General features: G+C 40.7%; 2 protein-coding genes across 4 annotated transcripts in view; both read right to left on the bottom strand.

Moving 5' to 3' along the window:
- Positions 1 to 506: 506 nt before the first annotated feature.
- Positions 507 to 16,102, bottom strand: LOC106957007 (tyrosine kinase receptor Cad96Ca). The gene is made up of 12 exons (XM_015048170.1): positions 15,916 to 16,102; positions 15,691 to 15,798; positions 15,530 to 15,605; positions 13,973 to 14,177; positions 13,408 to 13,546; positions 12,100 to 12,198; positions 11,362 to 11,522; positions 10,837 to 10,974; positions 4,047 to 4,158; positions 3,097 to 3,196; positions 1,327 to 1,426; positions 507 to 678 (listed from the first exon to the last, which is right to left on the bottom strand). The coding sequence occupies exons 2-12, from the start codon at positions 15,698 to 15,700 to the stop codon at positions 568 to 570; spliced, it is 1,251 nt and encodes a 416-aa protein (XP_014903656.1). The 5' UTR covers positions 15,701 to 15,798; positions 15,916 to 16,102; the 3' UTR covers positions 507 to 567.
- A 1,832-nt stretch (positions 16,103 to 17,934) lies between these two features.
- The window catches only part of usp32 (ubiquitin specific peptidase 32), a 73,634-nt gene continuing 69,749 nt past the window's right edge, over positions 17,935 to 21,819 (bottom strand). For all 3 annotated transcript variants that reach the window (XM_015048164.1, XM_015048165.1, XM_015048166.1), the window contains one exon: positions 17,935 to 21,441. In XM_015048164.1, the coding sequence (XP_014903650.1) occupies positions 21,268 to 21,441 (174 nt within the window). In that variant the 3' untranslated portion in view covers positions 17,935 to 21,267. The remainder of the gene's footprint in view (positions 21,442 to 21,819) is intronic.

Raw genomic sequence — 21,819 nt, 5'->3', positions numbered from 1 at the left:
CAAAAAAGTACTATTGTCTGGAAACCTCTTAGCCAATAGAAAGGAAGTGTTTTACTTGGTCCATCTGTTTCCTTCTAGCGTAGTGGTCCCCAAAATCGGTCCTCGAGGGCCGGCATCCTGCACGTTTTAGTTCTCTCCTTGGATATAGGGAGAAACTTTGACGAAATTATGGCAGAAAACTTCCCCCATACACAACGGCTTCAGGTGCCCCTCATAAGTAGCGATGCAAAAATCGCGATGTATTTCTGTCAAAAATGTAAAATTCCCCTAAAATTAGACGTCCTCCTTTGTGTTGCTAGAGTTCAGTAAAAAAAGGAGATACTTTGATATGTTTAATAAAAAAGATGACAAGTATAATACATGTTTTAAAAAGAAACATAAGATCCAGTAAAATAAGATCCAATAGAAAGGCTAAATTAAAATCTATGATTTATCTATCTATTTTCCACTCCTCTGTCAAACCGCATTTTAAATGTTTATGCACAAAGAAACACACATAAAACATATTAATTGAACAGTTCCTGATTTAAATCATTTGTATTAACACAGCCTTGATATATATGTTATTTAAACGTGATGTTCTTCTTTCAAGGCGACACTCCCTCGCTGACTTTTATCTTCATGATATTCTGCTCGATCTTTAGCCAAATTCTGCGGACTCTCCACATCCACATAATCCTGAAACAAAGACAATAATTCGGCTGGTCAGAAAATTCACATCATATGAATTTCTATTTGTGGCTACAAGACTAAAATGTCGAAGAAATCAGTTTTACATTTGCTCTTTGCTAGCGTCAGCAATCTTTCCAGGAAAAACAACAAAAAATTGCTGGTGGCAGATTTTAGAAAAGCTGTCTCAGAATAATTCTTTCAGACATTGAATTTATTATGCAGATGATTTACATGTGTTGCTGTTGTTTTCATGTTAAATTCACATGTTTAACCTGCAAAAAATTCACCTTCCATCATTTGCTTGTAAAACTTCATCTGTAAAAGTGGTGACCTTCTGGTGAGCCAAGCCACAACAATCAGTATTAGACCAACTCAAGGCGTTTAGCCAATCTGACACATAGGCTTGAAAGGGCACCAAATTTTGCAGCTAACATTTTTACTGATATATTTAATAAAAAATGAGAGAACAAATAATTTACATAATTGCAATGGACAAAAATGTAGTGTTATAATTGTATTGTGTAGAAAAAGTCTGATTCAAATTAGACCATATTTCTTATATAATTTTAAATGTTAACTTATGACCTAAATTTTATTCCACTAGAAAACCTTAAATTTCATCTCCACAACATGAACAAAAATGAGGCTGCTCACTGCATCATCCTCTATGATGTTCTCCAGCATGGATACGATATCCTTGAAGGCGGGCCTCAGGGTGTAGGGCTCCTGCCAGCAGTCACGCATGATGTGAAGCCTGCAACATTCAAACTTTATTCTCTTTCATGCACATGTCCGCTGTCAGTGACTGTGTTGATGTTTTAGAAAATGTTGTGTGATTTCAATACCAATGCAGAAAATGATTTTGGAAAACAAATAGTAATTATTTACTTACACACCACGAAAAAGATGTAAACATGCCCAAAACTACAGCAGTGACACAAATGTTGTGTTTTATGGTTTTAACATTTTATTTATTAAACATGCTTTTAGAATATGTTGCAGAATATTTAGGAATTCTTCTGGGATGTATGAGATTTTTTTTCTTTAGGAAATTGTCAGTATTTACAAAGCTGATCTCCTTTAATAACTTTTGCCTTTCAGACTGACGTTGGATTTGTACTGATAGTGATCCACTGTCATCTTTTTGGTGCTTGGAGTTGATCGGTTTGTTGGCTTTTGTTTCTATTTTTTTTCCCTGCGTTTTGAGAACTCACCACAGGTTCTATTTGGGATTCAGATCTGGGGAGTTTTCTGGAGACACTTTAACACCCTAACCTCCATCATTATGCCAAACACAGCTCCTTACCAAGGTGTGTCTGGATTGGTGGAAGAGGTTACTCTTGGACAGTGGTGGGTATTTTAATAATTTGAATAAAAAATTAGATGTTCTGATCATTTACTCAGAGCAGAAGTAGTGTTTTTACAAAATACAATTTTACTCTTGAGTCATTTCTTTCTACTTTCCCTTTTACTTGAGTAAAATATGTTAAGAGCAGTGCTTCTCTTATTTGGGTACAGTTGTTAGTTCCTCTTCCCAAATCTGCTCTTGAAGGACATCTGGTATTGTATCCATATTTTATTCATAGCAGTAAGCCCACTCGTCCAAATAAGACGAGTGGGCTTATTTGGACCAGAGGAATTACTGTTGGGACCTCACAGAACCTATTGGATTCTTAACCTTGTTAATATTTATCTGATTATTGCACAGTCAATGAAAAGGATGATTCATCAAGGAAAATAACTGCACTAGCTTCTGCTGTCTGTCTTTGGACTTCCTGCAGAATTTCAGACCATCTTTCATGTTTTCTTTTTGTGGCTCCATCGCCATCCCTCTTGTCACAATGAAATTGTTCAAAAGACTTTGCTTCATTGTTAATACAGATGCACAAACACTTGATGCCAGCATAAGTTCTGCACTGTGATATCTCATATGTAATATACATTTAAAATAGATAAAATCAATTAATGCAATATCATGCAATGTTGTTTTTTAAAGAGGTTACAAAAAAGATGTTTTGTAAGCAAAACATCTAACATTCATTTATGACAATTAAATGAATGCAAGTCAGATGTATTAGCTACATCTGACTATAAACAAATTTGGAAAACAAGCCAATGAGTCAAATACAGTTTCTTTTGTATAAGAAACTGTATTTAGTTTTGTGTCAAGACTTTATTTAGTTTTGTGCCAAAACTAAATGCAGTAACGCTAGATTTATGGTGCAGCTCGTCCCTCTGCATGATAATCTAAAAGAATGTGAACTGTTTCCACAAAAAAGAAAAGAAAATCTGTCACTGCAAAACTTTTAGTCATCATTATGAATCATACATGTGTCACTCTGTAACGTTTTGAAGCTTAGAGAAAAAAAATGAGCATGAATTATCAGATATGATATGGGTTTTATGTAGTGAGCTTTTGCTTACATTTCTGGTCTGCATCCTTCAGGGTTTGTGTTCTTATGACCCATGCAGATGTGGAACACCACTTCCTCTGATGTCTCCAGGTTGGGGTATGGTAATGTACCTGAGATTTGAAGATTTCCATATGAGTTGTAATTATTTAGAAAACACAGTTTAAAGGTGATATGCTGTTTGCTTAACTAGATCTATCATATTTGCTCATGTAATATTCTTTATTTTTAGACATCACTTAGATGTTTTATGTTATAACCTCAGAACAAATCCTGTTTACATTTTGAAGAACAGAGCCTCACGACAAAACACTAACACTTGCTTAACAGGAGGATGAAAACAGAATCTATGGTAAGATATCCTCATATGTTTGGAGGGTACACATCTCAGATATAGAACAACACAATTATTACTTTACTTTGGATCAGGCAAACCCATGTGAATCAACTGACTCATAGAAGATAAAATAGAAGACGAAGGGAATTCAAAAGAGGAAGACCAAGCATAAACTATCAGCTGTATTTATTTCCCGTATAATGATCTCTTATCAGCCTGATTTCTCCATGACAGATAGTGTTAAAAATATTCAGACTGTTGGACGCCAAGTAACATGACTGCAATCTCCAGTTTAACCACCAGAGGTCAGCACTTGTTGCATATTGTTCCTTAAACTCAAAATAAAAGGCAGCATAATTCGTTCCCTTGATTTGTGATGATCTATTTATGTAGTGAAAGAAAAACAGTTCTTTGGTTGTAACATGTTGATGGAATTGCCTGAATGCAAGAATGTTTTGAGAATACTGTACAGCACTGTGGTGCAGTTAATAGCTGTTTACAGTAAGCAATTTGAAGCTTGGTGCTGCTCTAACTGAAGTGGGTCATCCATCCATAAGTCTTCACACATCCTCCAAGATTGTCTTACCTCCCATTACAGTATATTACATGTTCCTAACACCGCCTACCAAATGTCTGCATCTCCCACAGCACAATGCCAAACGCCCATACATCTCCTTTGAAGCTGTAGTAGTTGTTCTTGAAGTACTCAGGGGGGTACCAGCGCAGCGGCACGCGTGGCTGCACAAAACACACAACGGAAAAAGTCTCAGAGGATGAAAAAAGCTGCTTCCTCTCTAACACCAAATCTAATACAGCAGATTAATAGACATCAAAAGGAGAAATGAAACTGCAGAATCTACAGTATATATTCAGGTTAATAAGCTTCAACTGATTATCTGTTGTTGTTTTTTTTTTTTTTTTTTTTTTTTTTTTTTTGTTTGTTTTAGATTGAAGCTGTATGTCTGTAAATGGGCTGCTTCCTGCTCTAAACAATGTCACTACACCCACAAACACACATAACTAAGAATTTGATCTTCCATTTCAGACACACACATGGGAGACAGTGTGGTCAGTGAGGAGAGCTATGTGCTAGATGACAGGCCAACAGTGTGTGTGATGTGAACACACACTGTATTAGGAGTTCACTTCTCGAGTCCCCAGGCAGCAGGTTTATTTGAGGCAGATGTCACTACCTTAAGAAAGTGAAGAAACGTAGTCATGAAACAAAGAGAATCCAAATCAAACAGCAAGGAGAGATAAACTCTTGCTAAAACACTGAAATGAAAAGAGCTGAGACAATTTGTAACAAAAAAAATTGTTTTGGTGTGTCAAAAAAAAAACAACAAATTTTAATGACATTGTGGATGAAGTGAAGTGCAAACCATGCTTAAGGCTGATTTTTTTCATACCAAATCTGATTTTATTATTTATTTATGTATGTATGTATGTATGCCTTTTGTGTTGACATCATTCTAAACTATGGAAATCCATGAAAAAAAATCCAGATTTTTCAAAGATTTAATTTTTAAAAACAGAAAATCAAAATAATTGATAAAATTGATTTATTGCCCAGCCCTTAACTCATCTCACAAATCAGCACATCAGGTCTTCCCAGTAGGTCACAATGTTTTCTTTGCATTATATTAACAGGAGGTCATTTTTAAATGTTGCATGAGCCATATAAAACCTGTGTGAAACACAGAATAACTCAACAGCATCTACAAAATGAAAGTAAATGTCATGATTTCAGCCCTGCAGCTCCACCTTGACTGTGCTGATTACTCATTACCCTCACCTGCTGCTCCCTATTTAAAAAGCTGCTCATCACCAGCACAGTGTGAGATTGTTTGTTGCCCCAGTCACAGCTTTCAAGCCTTGTTTCATGTTCAAAAGAGTTTTCTGGTTTTCTGATCCTGCCTGTTTTTTGACCACAGATTCTTGCCTATTCCTTCTGCTGTAGGAAAAGTTCTGACCTCCTGTTGCTGAACCCTGCCTCCAGTCTTCTGATTATTGGATTTTCATTGCCTGAGACCCCCCGTGCATGACCTTCAATTGTTTCAACGACTAAGCCTCTGGTTAGTGGATTTTGTCCCTGTCATCTGTTTGTCCCCTGAGCCCCCCTTAGGCCTCCTACTGCCCATTCACCCTACCCTCCCCAAGCTGGATTCCTGGCCCCTGTGGATCCCCCATTCCTGATCTACCTGTGTGACCACATCCTGTAGAGCCCCTTCAACACCCTCATTTTTTGTAATAAACTTTTGGTGAACCAAACACTTGTTTTGGGTTCTGGCTGAGTTTACTTTAATGTTACAGTACGATGTCGCCAGTATGAACCCAAAGCCAAATTCTGATTGGTGTTCTAAGGTGGAGGGTGCTATTACTGGCCTAGAAAGAAATGTCCAGGAGCTTTTACAGGGACTTTCTTCTCTTAGGGCTTCCAAAGCCCAAGCTAGGTCCTCAGTTACACAGCCACTTCCCCTTGCTGTCACTCCCACAGTTAACACTAACAACGAACCTAAGAAACTCCCCCACCCTCACCCAGAGCATTTTGATGGGGATCCTGAACAGTGCAGACCATTTTTAACCCAGTGTTCGCTGTTTTTTTGAACTCCAACCGTATGCCATCCCTTCTGAACGGGCCAAGGTGGCCTATACAATCTCTCCACTATCTGGTATGGCAAAGCAGTGGGGAAACTCTGAGTGGGAGAATGATGCTGACAGCTGTGACTCCTTTGAGTTTTCTGATTAAATGAAAAGGGTTTTTGATCCAATCCATCCTGAGAGGGAGGCTGTCAGGAGACTGTTTTCTCTCAAACAGGGCTCTCGACCTGTTACTGACTACATCATCAATTTCCATGCCTTGAAGTCCAATTGTCTTTGGAATAATGAAGCCCTGTTTGACGTTTTTTACCAGGGCCTGTCAGGTGATATCAAGAATGAGATTACTACCTGTGACCCTCCCAAGACCCTCAAGGCCACGTGGATTGATCGAGGCCATGCAAATTGATCAACGGCTTCGTGAACGAAGGAGGGAGAAGTCTTCATCTAATTTTCAAGGAAGGGTCTCAACTGTCCAGGTCAGTCCATGCAGCATGTCACAAGCCTCCATGCCCCCCCGTTAGTGCCGAGGAGCCCATGCAATTGGGTAGGACCAGGCTCTTTGCCAAAGAGAGGGAGAGGAGATTCAGAAATCACTTGTGTTTCTACTGCGGAGAGAAAAACCATCGAGCTCTTAACTGTCCATCAAAAGGACAGGCTCAGTAAAGCTTGGGGGGTCTTTGCTGAGCCCTATCCTCAGAGCTCGGAACCCTCCCCACATTTGGTGCACCATCAGATTTCCCGACTCTCCTGAAGGAATGGAAGTTCCTGTCTTCATTGATTCTGGAGCTGATGCTGACTGATGTCAGCCTAGCTCATAAGCTCACACTGGAGTTGGAACTTCTAGAGAGACCACGTGAGATTTTTGCTATTGATGGGCATCTCATTGATCAAATAACTCACTGCACTAAGCCTGTTTCTGTACTGATTTCAGGACACCACCATGACAGGACCACATTTCTGCTGACCAGGTCCCCAGAGATTCCAGTGATTCTGGGACTCCGTGGCTCATCAAACATAGTCCAGTCATCAATTGGCTCACTGGTGAGGTTCAGTCTTGGGGTCCTTCTTGCTCCACTTCTTGTTTGAGGGAAGCTCCTATCATGAAAGCTCCCTGTGAGGTCAACCTTATCCAGATTTGTCTAAGGTCCCTAAGTTTTATCATGATCTGCGTGAGGTATTTAACAAATCAAAGGCCACTTCTCTGCCTCCAGAGAGTATGACTGTGCCATTGACCTTCACCCTGGTACCACCCCACGTAGGGACAGATTGTATTCCATTTCTGGTCCTAAAAGAGGGGCAATGAAGGAATACATTTCTGACACCCTCAAGGCAGGACTAATCAGAAAGTCTTCTTCCCCAGCAGGTGCAGGATTCTTTCTGGGCAAGAAGGATGGGTCTTTTAGACCATGCATCGATTATCGAGGCCTTAACAAAGTTACAGTCAAGAACAGGTACCCTGTGCCTCTCATGACTTCTGCTTTTGAGCTCCTTCAAGGAAGTACTGTGTTCACAAAGCTGGATCTGTGTAATGCCTACCATCTGGTCCGAATAAGAGGAGGAGATGAATGGAAAATGACTTTCAACACCCCTTCAGGGCATTATGAATACCTGGTCATGCCCTTGGGCTCACCAATGCTCCAGCCGTTTTCCAGGCATTGGTTAGCGACATTTTAAGGGACACGCTAAACAGATTTATTTTTGTATACCTTGATTACATTCTTCTTTTTTTTTTGAAGGATCTACCTACCCATATCAAGCATATTTGCAAGGTTCTTCTTAGGCTTCTCCAAAATAAACTATTTCTTAAGGCTGAGAAGTGTGCATTTTATCAGTCATCTGTATCTTTTCTGGGTTTTGTGATTGCTCCTGGCAGGATTAACATGGATCCATCAAAGGTGGCAGCAGTCTTGGAGTGGCCAGACCCATCAAGTTTGAAGGCACTTCAACAGTTTCTTGGGTTTGCCAATTTTTATCGTTTTATCAAGGATTACAGTTCAGTGGTTCCCCCTCTTCATCAACTCACTTCAACCAAGACTTGGTTCAAGTGGTCTTTAGAGGCCAAACATGCCTTTGGTAAGCTGAAATGTCTCTTCACCTCAGCTCCCATTCTGCATTTTCCTGATCCGTCTAACCCTTTTGTGGTGGAGATTGATGCCTCGGACACTGGGGTTGGTGCAGTTCTGTCTCAACAGTTTGCAGATGATGCCAGGTTACATCCTTGTGCCTTTTTTTCTCGCCAACACTCTGCCTCTGAGAGAAACTATGACGTTGGAGACGGAGAACTGTTGGCTATCAAACTAACATCAGAGGAATAGAGGCACTGGCTGGAGAGGTCCACACCATTTTATTGTATGGACAGACCATAAGAACTTGGGATACCTCAAGTCTGCCAAGAGACTGAACCCACGCCAAGCTAGATGGGCACTATTCTTTAGCAGGTTTGACTTCACCTTGGCCTGGCAGCAAGAACATCAAACCAGATGCCCTTTTCAAGACTTCATCAGCCTTCTGTCTGTCCTTCTGATTCTGTTGACCATGACTACATCCTTCCCTCCAAGACCAGGTTAGCTCTAACCAGTATTGAGACTTTGCTCAAGAGAGTCATCAGAAACAACCAGCTCCAGTTCAATGTCCTAAGGGTCTTCTATTTGTTCCTGAAGAAATGGTCCTTCAGTTCTGTCACTACTCTAAACTTTTCTGTCACCCAGGTATAACTAAGACACTGGCAGTGGTCCAGTCAGTGGCCCACACTGAGAAAGGACACACAAGAGTTTGTCAGCACGTGCCATCTGTTCCAGAGTAAAGCCCTACAGACGTCCTCCAGCCGGTTTACTGAGGCCTCTGCCGAGTATACATCGACTGTGGTCCCACGTCTCAATGGATTTTGTCAGCGGCCTACCTCCTTCTCAAGGTAACACTGTACTCGTCACTGTGGTTGACAGATTCTCCAAGATGACCCACCTCATTCCTCTACACAAGTTGCCTTCAGCACCTGATCTCGCTGAGGTGATGGCCCAAGAAGTATTCAGACTTCATGGCATTCCCTGCAACATCATGTCTGATCGAGGACCGTTTCACGTTTTTGGGGTGAGTTCTGCACCCGTCTCGGCATTGACGTCAGTCTCTCTTCAGGTTTTCACCCTCAGACGGATGGTCAGATGGAGAGGATGAATCAGGAGGTTGAGTCCAAGTTTCGCATCCTTTGCATGGATGCTCCCAGTCGCTGGTCCCAGAACTTATCTTGGGTAGAGTACGTTATCAATGGATTACCATCAAGTGCCACAGGTCTGTCACCATTTCATGTTGTTTATGGCCATCAGCCACCTATTCTCTCTGCTCAGGAAGGGGCTACCCAGGTTCCTGCTGCCCATTTATCAGCATGTCGTTGTCTCAGAGTCTGGAGAAGAGCCAGAGCGACTCTCTGCAAGACCTCTGCTGTTTATGCTCGTAATGCCAATCGCCACAGATCTCAAGTCCCAAGATACCTGGTGGGTCAGAAGGTGTGGTTATCCACTAAGGATCTGCCCATCAAGGCAGAGAATCTCAAGTTGGCATCCTGTTTTGTGGACCCATTTCCTGTTGCCAAGGTTGTTAACCCAGTTGCTGTGCGTCTCAAACTGCCTAATTCATTGCATGTACACCCCACCTTCCACGTCTCCAAGGTCAAACCTGTGATGTCCAGGTTTTGCCCTCCATCCAGGGCCCCTCCATCCCCCTGACTCATTGATGGAGCTCCTGCCTTTAGTGTGAGCTGCTTACTACATTCCCGATGTTAGGGCCGTGCCATCCAATACCTTGTGGACTGGAAGGGCTATGGTCCTGAGGAGAGTTCCTGGATACCTTCTCGCTTGGTCCTGGGTAAAGGCCTCATCCGCGACTTCCATTGCCAGCATCTGGACCCTGAGGGGCGTCAAGAGCTGCCCCTTGAGGAGGAAGAGGTGATGTCATGATTTCAGGCCTGCAGCTCCACCTTGACTGCGCTGATTACTCATTACCCTCACCTCCACTGTGCTGCAACCTATTTAAACAGCTGCTCGTCACCAGCTCAGTGTGAGATTGTCTGTTGTCACAGCTTTCAAGCCTTGTTTCATGTTCAAAAGAGTTTTCTGATCCTGCCTGTTTTTTGACCACAGATTCTTGCCTAGTCCTTCTGCTGTAGGAAAAGTTCTAACCTCCTGTTGCTGAAACCTGCCTGCGTCTGATCCTGCCTCCAGTCTTCTGATTATTGGATTTTCATTGCCTGAGATCCCCCCGTGCATGACCCTGGATTGTTTCAATGAATGAGCCTCTGGTTGGTGGATTTTGTCCCCTGAGACCCCACTAGGCCTCCCACTGCCCATCCACCCTACCCTCCCCAGGCCGGATTCCTGGCCCCTGTGGATCCCCCATTCCTGACCTATCTGTGTAACTACACCCTATGGAGCCCCTTCAACACCCTAATTTTTTGTAATAAACTTTTGGTGAACCAAACACTTGTTTTGGGTTCTGGCTGAGTTTGCTTTAACGTTACAGCAGAGTGATCAAAATTGCACATTGAAAAACAGAATGTCCCCTGAAGTGTAACCAGACCTGCTGTCATGTCTTTTATGCAGTGGCGAGTATGTGGCAAACCTATTTTATTCTTTTGTGTTAGAATAAAAGCAGAACTGCATGCAGGTTGATAGTTGAACAAAAAAGGTGAGAATGATGTAAGACAAGCTAAAACGATGTTCTGATGAGGTCATATCTTTATATATCTCTGTGGTGCTTGCCCAAAATACTAGACAACAGTACTGAACAAACCCAGCATACAAACAGTGTGTGTGTATTTCTTACTCGTGGACTCCTCCAACGGCTGCTGCGGCGGCTCGCCATGCGGCTCAGGTCCCGGGCCAGACCAAACTCTGCTAATTTCACCTCCCAAGGAAACTTATTGACCATAATATTCCTCAGAGCTAAGTCACAGTGAACGATCTGCACAGAGGGCCACAGGAACAAGTGTGTCAAAAAAAAACAACCAAATATTCAAGCTCATATTCTTGCATGTCTAGAACATGCAAGAATATGAATAATAGTCAAAAAGTCATCATCCGAAAGGGGTAACAAAAGATTATTCTAAAGAAAACTTAAAAAAAATATATTTTAGAACAATGTAAGCTTTCAAAAGAAATAAAATGGCAAAATATGCCAATATTGAAACAATTTTTATCTAAAATCTACATGAAATGAAAGTCATGTTGAATAATTGTTGTTCAAACCATTTCTAATATTTCAGAAATTTTCTAGTATATAGATTCAATGAGACAAATGTTCCAACATTACATAAAATGTATTGAACATGCAGTAGTGTGTGAGGATTACCATTTTGGAGCGCAGGTGCTGCATCGCCAGGGCGATGTGGTAGGAAGCAATGGTGAGGAGGCTCTGCAGCTCTGGGTCTACACTGAGGTGGACCCTGTTGGTCTGGAGGAAGGTCCGCAGTGTGCCATAACTAACATACTCCATGATCAGAATGTAGGGCTCTGCACACAGGAAGGTTCACTCAAACACCTCCAGAACTGCAATATTTAAATATTTAAAAACTGTTGCTTTAATATTCACTTAAAAGATCTGCCCTGTTTGACCTAGCACTAGCATATGGATATGAAGATCCCAAAATGCTGTAGAACCCTGAAAAGCTACTACAGGTAAAATAACTGGAATATTTGTTCTGATGGGGCTCATTTGTTGGAATAAAAGTAAGTCTTTAAAATAATAACCTCTCAGCAGGTATTAAAGATACTCTTTAAGTTTATACACCTAAATGTTTTGTTTTTGTTGATTAACAGAAAATCTTAAAGTCTTAAACAAAAATTTGTTTCAAAAATAAATTAAATTTTAAATATTTTAATTTAGATGCACCTGTATTTGTTTGATTGGTTCTGAGTATTCTGAACTCTGCATTTGAAGTAAAAACTGTCACTTTCATTCAACAAGTACAAATAATTATGCATTAATAAATCATAACTTACGTTGAACATTAGTCTGATTCACTGTTAGACTGAGAATAAATGGTCTTGTATCTTTTTCTACAGTTTATAGGAGCATGTTTTAACTTACGTTCACTCGAGTTCCAGTCCAGAAGCTGGAGGATGTTTTTATGGTGAACCAGTTTCCTCATGATGCAAATCTCCATATCCACATGTTTGGGACGCACACCTTAGAGGGAAGAAAACACAATTAGATGAAACTAAATCATGACCATAAACACATTTCAGATTCAATTAACCAATCTTTCAACCAAACACTTTCATAATAAAAACATTAAAACAATAAATAAAAATACTAAAATAGAGCAAAAACAATCTATACTATTTATTGGGTAAATACAAATAATCAGGTTTCATTGTATGGTTAAGTTGACAGAATAATAAATGGATATTATTCAGCCTCATGAGGTCTAATTTGTCTGCCTAGGCAAACTAAGCCTCTTATAGGTCCCCCACAACAGGAGGGGGCGCCAAAGAGCACCAGACAGCAAGTCTTGGCTGTCTAAGTAAGGTAATGCTCATTTGGTGGAAACACACACCAAACGTGTTGCAGGACTGGGGTTGCCACCAATCCCTTAAAATACGGAACTGTTCCGTATTTGGCTGTTAAATGTAGCGTCCCGTATTGAACCGATACGGGACGCAATTTGTTCCGTATTCTACAAATGTGGATATGTAATAAGAATAAAGATATGGTCCCTGAGTACTTTATATAGTAGGCTGCCCCAGTCATTGTTTCACTCACGGTTTTGGTGTTGCGTTCATAAGGTTGGGATATTGTGCCCAACTGCTTTATGGGTAACACAGACCAACCGACACGCTGCCGCCCCCGGTTTTAAATACATAGGGACTGGTCCCTTGGTAACCTTAGTCGAAGCACAAAACCCCCCTCCCTTCCGCTTATTAGACTAGGACGACGCTCATTAGTGGGCGTCCCTTATTTTGATTTCTGAAAGGTGGCAACCTTATCCAGGACACAGGGTCGCAACTACATTTTATTCAGGTGGCTGCGAACACATAAACCCCTCTGGTGCAGCGCCCCTATGCGTTGTATACGCTGCATGCCCACTTTTTGTGCCACTGGCAGGTCATGTTTGTTGTCCTGCAACGTTGTGATGTGTCGCTAGTCCAACACATCTGGATTAAATGACTGAAATGTCTCCTCCACCTGCAGTCAAGTTCTATAAACTGTATTCAGTTCAGCTGTGTTGTAGCAGAAAATACCTAAAAAGGTGCAGGACCCCAACCCTTGAGGAATAGAGTTTGACACCCATGACCTAAATAAAACTATTTACCCAAAAACGTTTTATTAAAGGTATGAATTATAGGCTGTTAAAAATCCCCTTTATTTCTCTAGTGACCGTTAAAGTAAAAGGACCTTCTTTGCTGATCTTGCAGGTGAACATGCTGTGACCTTTACACGTCCCTCTGCTCATCCTGGCCTGGTAGAAGACTCCCTCCTTCCCTGCTTTGATCAGTTGCAGAAGATTCAGGTCTGACTTGGTGAAACGAGGTTCCTGCAATGAAACACTCCTGGTGAAGTCATCCATAGAAGAAGAGGAAAGACCAGGATTCTTTTAATATGGACTGTTTTCAGAAAGGACTCCAAGTCAGACAGATGGACAAATCACCAGTCCATCACTGAGCATTAGGAAGACAGGACAAACAATCATACACACATGCCTAAGAAGAATTTAGAGAGCTCAATTAACCTGACAGTCATGTTTTTGGACTGTGAGAGGAAGGCAGAGTACCTGGAGAGAACCCACACATGCACAGGGAGAACATACAAACTCCATGTAGAAAGGGCTGGGATTTGAACCCAGGGCCTTTTTGCTGCAAGGTAACAGTGCTACCAGCTGTGCTACTGCGCAGCCCACACTGAGACTTAAATATCCATTTTCCTCTGAAGAATAAATCTGGACCCAGCTGTGTGACAGTACCTGCTGTAGGCCTTTCCACAACCTCTTGGAAGATAACCGGACTGTGGTTATCCGTAAAGGAGTTTCTGGAGGAAGCTGCTCGCCCTCGTCATTCTCCACTGACTGGACTGTGGGTGTCACAACGGGGGTCTCTAACTGAGGCAAATGTCTCAGAATAAACTTGCTGCCCTGCTGCATTCGGACTGTTCGAACCATGGTGCGGTACCTGCAGAAAAAAATGTGTTTCATAAAGCAACATTGTACGAAACTGAAAAGGGCCATTTAAAGCAAAAAACCCTGTATACCTTGACTGACCCTTTTTGTCAGGGAGTATCAAATGAGTATTTAAACCATCATTTCATATTTGCCTTTAAATTGGATTTTGTTGAGAACCAATAAGAGGTAAATATCTACCTGATAGAAGATAGAATATTTCTTGCAAGAGAAACCAGAAATATTCAGGACATCAGTTGACATCCTGAACGGCTCAGTGTTGTGGGGTTTCTGGTGACTATCTCCAGAGGTCTAATATTTAAGTATAAGTTTATCATATTAAACGATTAAAATTAAAGTTAAACTTGGCTCCTTGGAAGTAATAAATTGAGGGACTTAAAATGAATAGGTACAGTTGATTGTTTATTTCTATCACTTTTAGCCTTGAACTGCAGGGATATTTGCAACCCTTGTGATGCTTTGTGGCCCCTGACTGCCCACATTTGGCAACATTTGGTTCATTTGGTTTTTAAGCTAAATTATGTGTGATAAATTTCAGTCTTCAAAGAATGGAAAATGTTTGATTTGACATGAATTATTTTTCTCTTATTCATCAAAAGTTTTACTGTGACTTTACTTTCATTCTAAGGATCCCAAACATCCAGTGGCTTTTACAGGAAAGCAACTTTTGGTACGTCTATTTATTAAACTTGGCTAAATACAAGACATGTTTTCAAAGAGTGGCACATATTCAGTTCCTGTTGTGAGTACGGAGATAAACTTTTTTTAGACCAACAGAGTAGGAAATAATCTCACCTGATAACTTGGACCTGCATGTCTTTCTTTAAAAAAAGGCAAAAGTGTTTGACCCTTTTTACATGTTGGATCTACATGTGAGACTTTTTGTTATTAAGTTATTGAATGTTTAGTCTACTGTTGAGCAGGAGAAATAGAAAACTTAAATATTTCTTTGAAAATAGTTTTTGTGAGAACTTTCAACATCGGGATTTTGGCCTAACTGGCAAAAAGTTTGCACAACTCTGACTTAAAAAGGCCTGGAAGCTTAGAGGAATTAGATAACTCATATCATACCGCATATTTTCTGTAATGCTATGAAGAGATTCATTGTCCTTCATGAATTGCACATGAAAAGGATGTTTGTCATCTAAACTAGCAAGGTGGTTTTAAATAGAAATCATAAGTTAGTGCTGTGATAAATTTCTGAAGAACTTTGTGCTGCGGACACAAATCAGGATGTGTTTGACCTTGAAGACTGAACTTAAAATGGGCTTTCTAAAAACTCAGTTTCAAATATATTTGTTCATTTTGAAATTTAGCATGAACAAATTGCACTAAAATTCTTACTTTCTTAGAAACACGGCACCAAGCACAATGAACAGCAGCAGGATGAAGCAGAGAACTGCGAGGACAATGTAGAACTCTGCAGAAAGACAAAGGTTCACCTTTAAAATGTTTGGATAATTCTGCTGGATATTAATCTGAATTGTGGAAGCCTGACAGCTCACCTGGACACATATCAGTACATATATCAAAGGCCAGATTCACCACGCTCTGCGTCTTCTGCCCCAGGAGCCCAAAGTGGAGGAGTGTGAACAGAAGAACATCACTTTGGTCTGGAAAAAGGGTGAAAACTTTCAGACAGATGTGGAGGAAAAGCAGTTTTGTTTAAAACTTGGCTACAAAGCAAGGAGACGCAGGAAAGAGGTGCACTGAACATCCAACCGCCTTACCTCTGTTTGTTCTGAAGTAGAGAGTTGAAGAATCCAAACCAGCTGTAATCCTTTACTGTTCTAAGGAGCTTATTAACACAACGTCAAACTTGTTAGAGTTTAGTGTGATCCTCTGACCTATCTGTCACGTTACCAGCCGGAGCTCAGCTCGCATGTGAACCACAACACAGGCAGAGGAAGTGAACAGAAGCAGCAGGTGGCTTGAGATACAAACTCCCTCAGACACAGTGCTGATGCTCAGCCTGGAGTCAGCCCTCAGCGCATGCACAGGTGGCCCAATCTGAAGCAGTGGGATTGAAGATCAGGATGAGTTCACCCCCTCAGTTCAAACTACAGCAGCAAGAGCAAAAATGTTCTTTGCAAGATGTGGCTGAAGGGTCAAGAGATACTTTTTTTCCCTTCAAAACTGGAACTAGACTTTTTTTGGCAAAGTATTTATTGTAAGACTTTCAGCATGGACTTGTAGCAGAGAAGAAAATCATCAGATAAATAATATTACAACCAACTTAAGGTTATGCAGGTCTTTTAAAATTTCAAATGTTGTCAATAGCTACTAAATGATGTCCTAAAAATGTTCATCTCATGATAAAAATGTGCATAATGTTTTCACAAAATGAGCAAAGTTAGTCCATTAAATTCCAGCATTTAAAAGCTGCTAAAGGCATTCCAGGCTATTTATATACTTTTACTCAGAATAACTTTATCTGTCAGTCTGGGTCAGATGAGAGGCGGACCGGAAAACCTTTAAAATAGTGCACAGCGTTGCAGTTTGCATGTGTCAGTAGCACCTTTTAATTCGGGGAAGCGGCTGCAGAGACCCTGCAACTGTGGTTTTCCTCCCTGAGCTGCAGCAGAAGCCTGACAGCCTGAACAGTGCACACACCATCACAGTGACAGGCACGGATCAAACCAAGTCCAGCACAGGCAGGATGTGGCCTGGGTCTGCTGGTTCTGGTCAAACAGCAAGAAAAACTCTGAGGTTTAGCCTGTATTCACATATGACATGTTGGGATGTTTTCATTTCAATGTGGAAGATAATCATTCTGACAGTTCGTTAAGGGAATGTCATTAACATCTGAGAGGCCTCTCTTGTTGGTGTTTTTAAAGTTTCTGGATTCCTGTTTTAATCAGTAATAGATTGTTAGCATCAGGTATGTATTTTCCAGGCACAGAAGGCCATTTTATAGCACAATCATATTACCTTCAGTTGTTATAGAAGTGCTGTGTATATCAAACATGGTTTAAAATACTTTATAATTTGACATCTTAAAATGGCCTCCTGCTCTTTTTGAAGCTAGGAGCTTTCTGTGAAAAGGTAAACTGATAACTTAATTTTACAGAATTTAATTAAATGATTGTTTTTACCACTTCTCTCTCCCAGGACGTTTGTACAGGTAAAACATTGTAACTATTCTTGTTTTTCTTGGAATGGGCTGGTATGTGACAACAGGAGTTTGGATTTTGCCATTCCTTCCTTTTTTCTTCTAAAAATGATTTTGCCATAATCATGACTTGTCTGCCCACAATGCTTTCACCATTTCATAGGTGTAAGGCACTTGAGACCTAAAGGCTAATGCAACCACTGAACAAAGTTAATATAAGTCTTACTAAGTTTTTTACTATGTGAAGCTTGGCAAATATTTCCAGAGTATTCCTTTGTTTTTGTGGTTCTGTTTCTTATTATTAAATGCTGAGGTCTTGATTGAGGACCAGCTGCAGTCCTGGTGCTCTGTTGAGACTCTGCAAAAACAAAGCAACAGCATCTCAACATTTAGACAACCTATTCTGTAGAAAGAGAAATGTGCAAACATTCTGAAAATGTTCCTTGTTCTTTGATAACAAGAACAAGGAACATCGTTACCCCTCCACCACTGTGCTCAGCAGCTGCTCCAATGTGTCTTTGATAGTACCCTGTTTTTCTCCTACAGATGTGCTTAGCATTATTCCCTTAAAAAATGATAAAACTGCCAAACTATTTCCACAACTTTGAACAACAAAAGCAATCACTTTTAATGAATGTAATTTCATCTGCAGTTTAATTTGTTGCTTGGTTATTTTGTTACAGATCAACAGTTTCACTCCATATACAACTACAAGTACAATAGTTTGTACAGTTCATATTCAAATACAGAGTTTTCATTGGCTTATTTACAAAACACTTTATATATACATGTTTTAATGTCAGTGCAATGTCACTTTCTTTCAACACCTTACAAAAAAGCGTTTTTTTTTTTTTTTTAATTAAGTCAGCTTTCAATCTGACGGTACAGAAGTTAAATAAAAAGAGGCTACAAACAGACAGCTCAGTAGTAGATTGCTCCGCCTGCCAACATGCTGAAGTTATCTGCGGGGTGGGGGTTGGGGGCAGGGGGCATCAGCCCTGTGGTTTAACTGGGTCTGTTTGTCCAGCCTCGGCTAACAGATTGGTTCCATTAAAGATTTTCTGAAAACTTTTGATTTCAGAAAATTGTGCTGAAATTAGCCCCTATTTTTAACAACAGTTTGAGCTGCAGGTGGCCTGAGGGCACATTTAAGGACAGAAAACAAATAAATCAAAAACTGACATGTACTGGGTATATAACTGGATGTAGCATTAGAAAATGGGTTCTTGACTGATCTGATCCTTACTGCAATTTTCCCTTTTAGTCATTTCAAAGACATAAAACTGAACGTCATTAATAGCTCAGCATAAAGGCAGAAAGGTGGAGGAAAAACAGCGTTCAGAGCAAACATAAATAGCACTCATCTACACACTTTCATTCATTCAACAGTCTTTGCAAAGGAAAAGATGACTTCTTTCTAATGCATATTCTCCAGAACAATGTCTTTTCCATGGATACAGCAGCTAAAAAGGAAGCAAACATCAGGTGTGTGTGTGTGTGTGTGTGCGCACGCGTGTGTGTGTGTGTGTAGTGGGGGAGCCAGAGAACATTTCAGCTGCAGAGGTTTCCCACTACTACTGATCAAAATAAAACAGACCCAGCTTTAAGTGAAAGAAACATGGTTTCCTTTGTGCTTGCATTGAGCTGAAATGACAGAAACTTTTGACCCAGTTGCTCACTTAAAGAATGCAGTGCAGCTTTATCTTTTCAATTCATGCCGGGCGTTAATGGTTCAAACAAATGTCATTTTGAGGCCGTTGGAACTTGTTTTAGCTGAATGTGTGCTCAGATGTAGTGCTATGAACTGAAAACCTTTGGCGCTACTGCACACATTTAATCTGTATAACAACCATGAGTCATCTGATGTCAGACTTTAGTATCAGCCCACAAAAGCAAGGTTGTCTGAAAAAATCTGTAAAGGGGCTTACAAATCTGACACCAGATTAGCACAAGATCATAAATACACAGGCTTAAACCAGCTAATTAGTGGGCAACTAGCCAGGCAGACAACAGCTGTTGTAAATTACAACTTTTATAATGAAAAAGCTGTTTGACTCAGGAGTTGAATCAGGTGGAAATCACTTCAGCTCACATTTACTTTGAACCAGTGGCAGGCTGAAGATGGTTCAGATATTAATCACAACTAGAAATCTCCTGAAGTGGGGTTCAGGTGTGAGGTTATGAGCAGTCAATATCCTACTTTCAGCAGAGCCAGAGCCAGACTGAGACTAAAACAGACTTTTATTTTTAAAACAGAAATCTCAAAATGAGCATAATCAGTTATGCTAACACTATTTTACAAATCTTTCAGTGCAGTCATCATGTTTGCATTAAATCTTTATTTACACAAAACTCTGTCCATGTTTGCAGGTAAACTGGGACATTATGGTCTGCCACAATGGCCTTCAAATGTGAAACATGTACTGGTACATTAACCTCTTTCTGCTTAGCTGTACATGTTCCACCTGCTCTTGTAATTAACCAACTAACTTTCCAACCAACTAACTAACATTCTCACTAGAAACACATCCATAGCAAATGTGACTGGTTTAAAGATTTATGAATCAATGTTTACATTAAGTGCTTGAAATTCTTTGAGATTGCAGTAGTTTTAAGACAAACCCTCACTTCAAAAAGTGGGTACTATCCCTTTAAATTGACAATGCTTGAATTACTACAATTCGAAGGCTCAGCTGCATCAGTCAAGTTTTTTTAGGTTATTGATTAGAATAATAAAACCACTGCTAAAATTCTTTATGATAGTACAGTCAACATTTTTTCTCCCTAAATATTCTAGGTTTGTTCCAAGGTTGCAAAGATTTAATCATAAGAAAGATGTGTAAAGTGACAGCAGGGAACTGCAGCAGGGGTAAGGTGCAAAGAGAAGCTTGCTTCCTGTGGGCGTTGCTTCAGCTAGACATCCAGGTCAGATCTAAAGAGATCCACCTCAACAGAAAGCCTTTCTGTTTACAAAAATAAAACATGTCTTATAAAACGCCACCTCCCCAGAATCCAGGGACAAAGTCATGAACATATACTGAACATATTTAAGCTTCTGTTTTTTTGAAATCATGGCACCTCTCCAGAATAAATGGAGGTTCCCAGGTGAGCTCCTGGAGTTGTGGCTTTACACACGTCTGCACCAGTCATTTGGCAGCCGTGGGACTCAGGCGTGGGCGTAGAGAGCTGCATTTTCTTTTTTTTTGGTGTGGGAACTCTGAAATGCAAGTACCTCGTCTCCTACAGTGGAAGGAACAACATATTTCTCATTAACACTGTTTCATACATTTAGGCTACAGCTGCTGCACAGACTGCATGATGGGAAGTGATGAGGTAGCATATGATATTAATCCTAGTGACACATTATCTAAATAAAACAGCTTTAAAAAGCATCTCACAGTGTCCAATAGTCTAGATAAGAAGTTTCAAATCCATAATGGCCTGTGGCACCACATGACACCAGCATGTATGTACCAAACTTTAACTATTCCCAAATGGCATTCCAGACCCAGAGAACAGCGACACTGTTCTTCCTCTGATGACCCAACATCAGGTGGAAATGCTTTCTCTCCTCCCGTCATCACAGGTGACCAATGCACAGAGAAAGTATCATCACTTCATGACTCGGCCACATCAGCATACATTCAGAGATCTGTGAGGTTCAGCTGAATGTTACAGGTATGCTATGGCAAAATACACATAGAGGATTGTTTTTTTTATAATTATTATTATTTTTTCACTGGGCTTTCACTTGTACCACATTAGTGCTTTGGAAAAGGAGGGGAGGGGAGCGGAGGATGAGACTAATCTAGGTTTTGGATTGGTAAGAAGTGCTGCGTTGCCTCCATGCAGGCGGACAGAGGCGTGGCTCCGAGCCGTTAGCAGTCTGGGAGGATCCAAACAGCTGGCGCTTCCTGCTAAGAGGCAGAGCAGGGCGCAGGTGTAGTGTAGTGACTGAAAAGCAGCGCGCTCACTGAAGGACACAGTACTTCTTGTAGTCGGACTCAAAGTCTTCGTCCATGCTACTGGTGTCAGCCATCTTTTTGCCGTCGATCTTTGGCAGGAACTGGGAGTAGTCGACTCCCTGCTGCTCGTAGAACAGGATGTAGGCCGAATCGGTGTCGATCTCCTCAGAGTGAACTTCCTGTTGAAACGACAGATCCATCATGTCACGTTGTGAAACACCAGAAAGAGGAAGGCAAACTTACAAACAGCTTCTTCAGATAACACATGAAGATACATTTACAGCACCTCACAAAAGCATACATACACATTTAGACCATGACTATAAACTTCAATGTAATGTGTTGTGACTTTATGATAGATAAACTTAAGTGCATATTGCATAATGCAGAAGGTTGTTGTTCTGTTAGGATGTGAACCTCCAGGATTCTCTCCCATCTGACCAAGATCCCTGTCCCTCCTGGAAACACCCAGCAAAAAACACAACCCGCAGCACAATGCTGCCACCACCATGTTCAAAAGTTCCAGTGGTGGGTCATTAACATAATTCAGGGATGTC

This window comes from Poecilia latipinna, unplaced genomic scaffold (genome assembly GCF_001443285.1).
Source record: "Poecilia latipinna isolate Pla-1442-1.1 unplaced genomic scaffold, P_latipinna-1.0 Scaffold864, whole genome shotgun sequence".
Lineage (NCBI taxonomy): Eukaryota > Metazoa > Chordata > Actinopteri > Cyprinodontiformes > Poeciliidae > Poecilia > Poecilia latipinna.
Note: the sequence above shows the minus strand (reverse complement) of the source record. Positions and strands in the feature narration are given on the sequence as shown.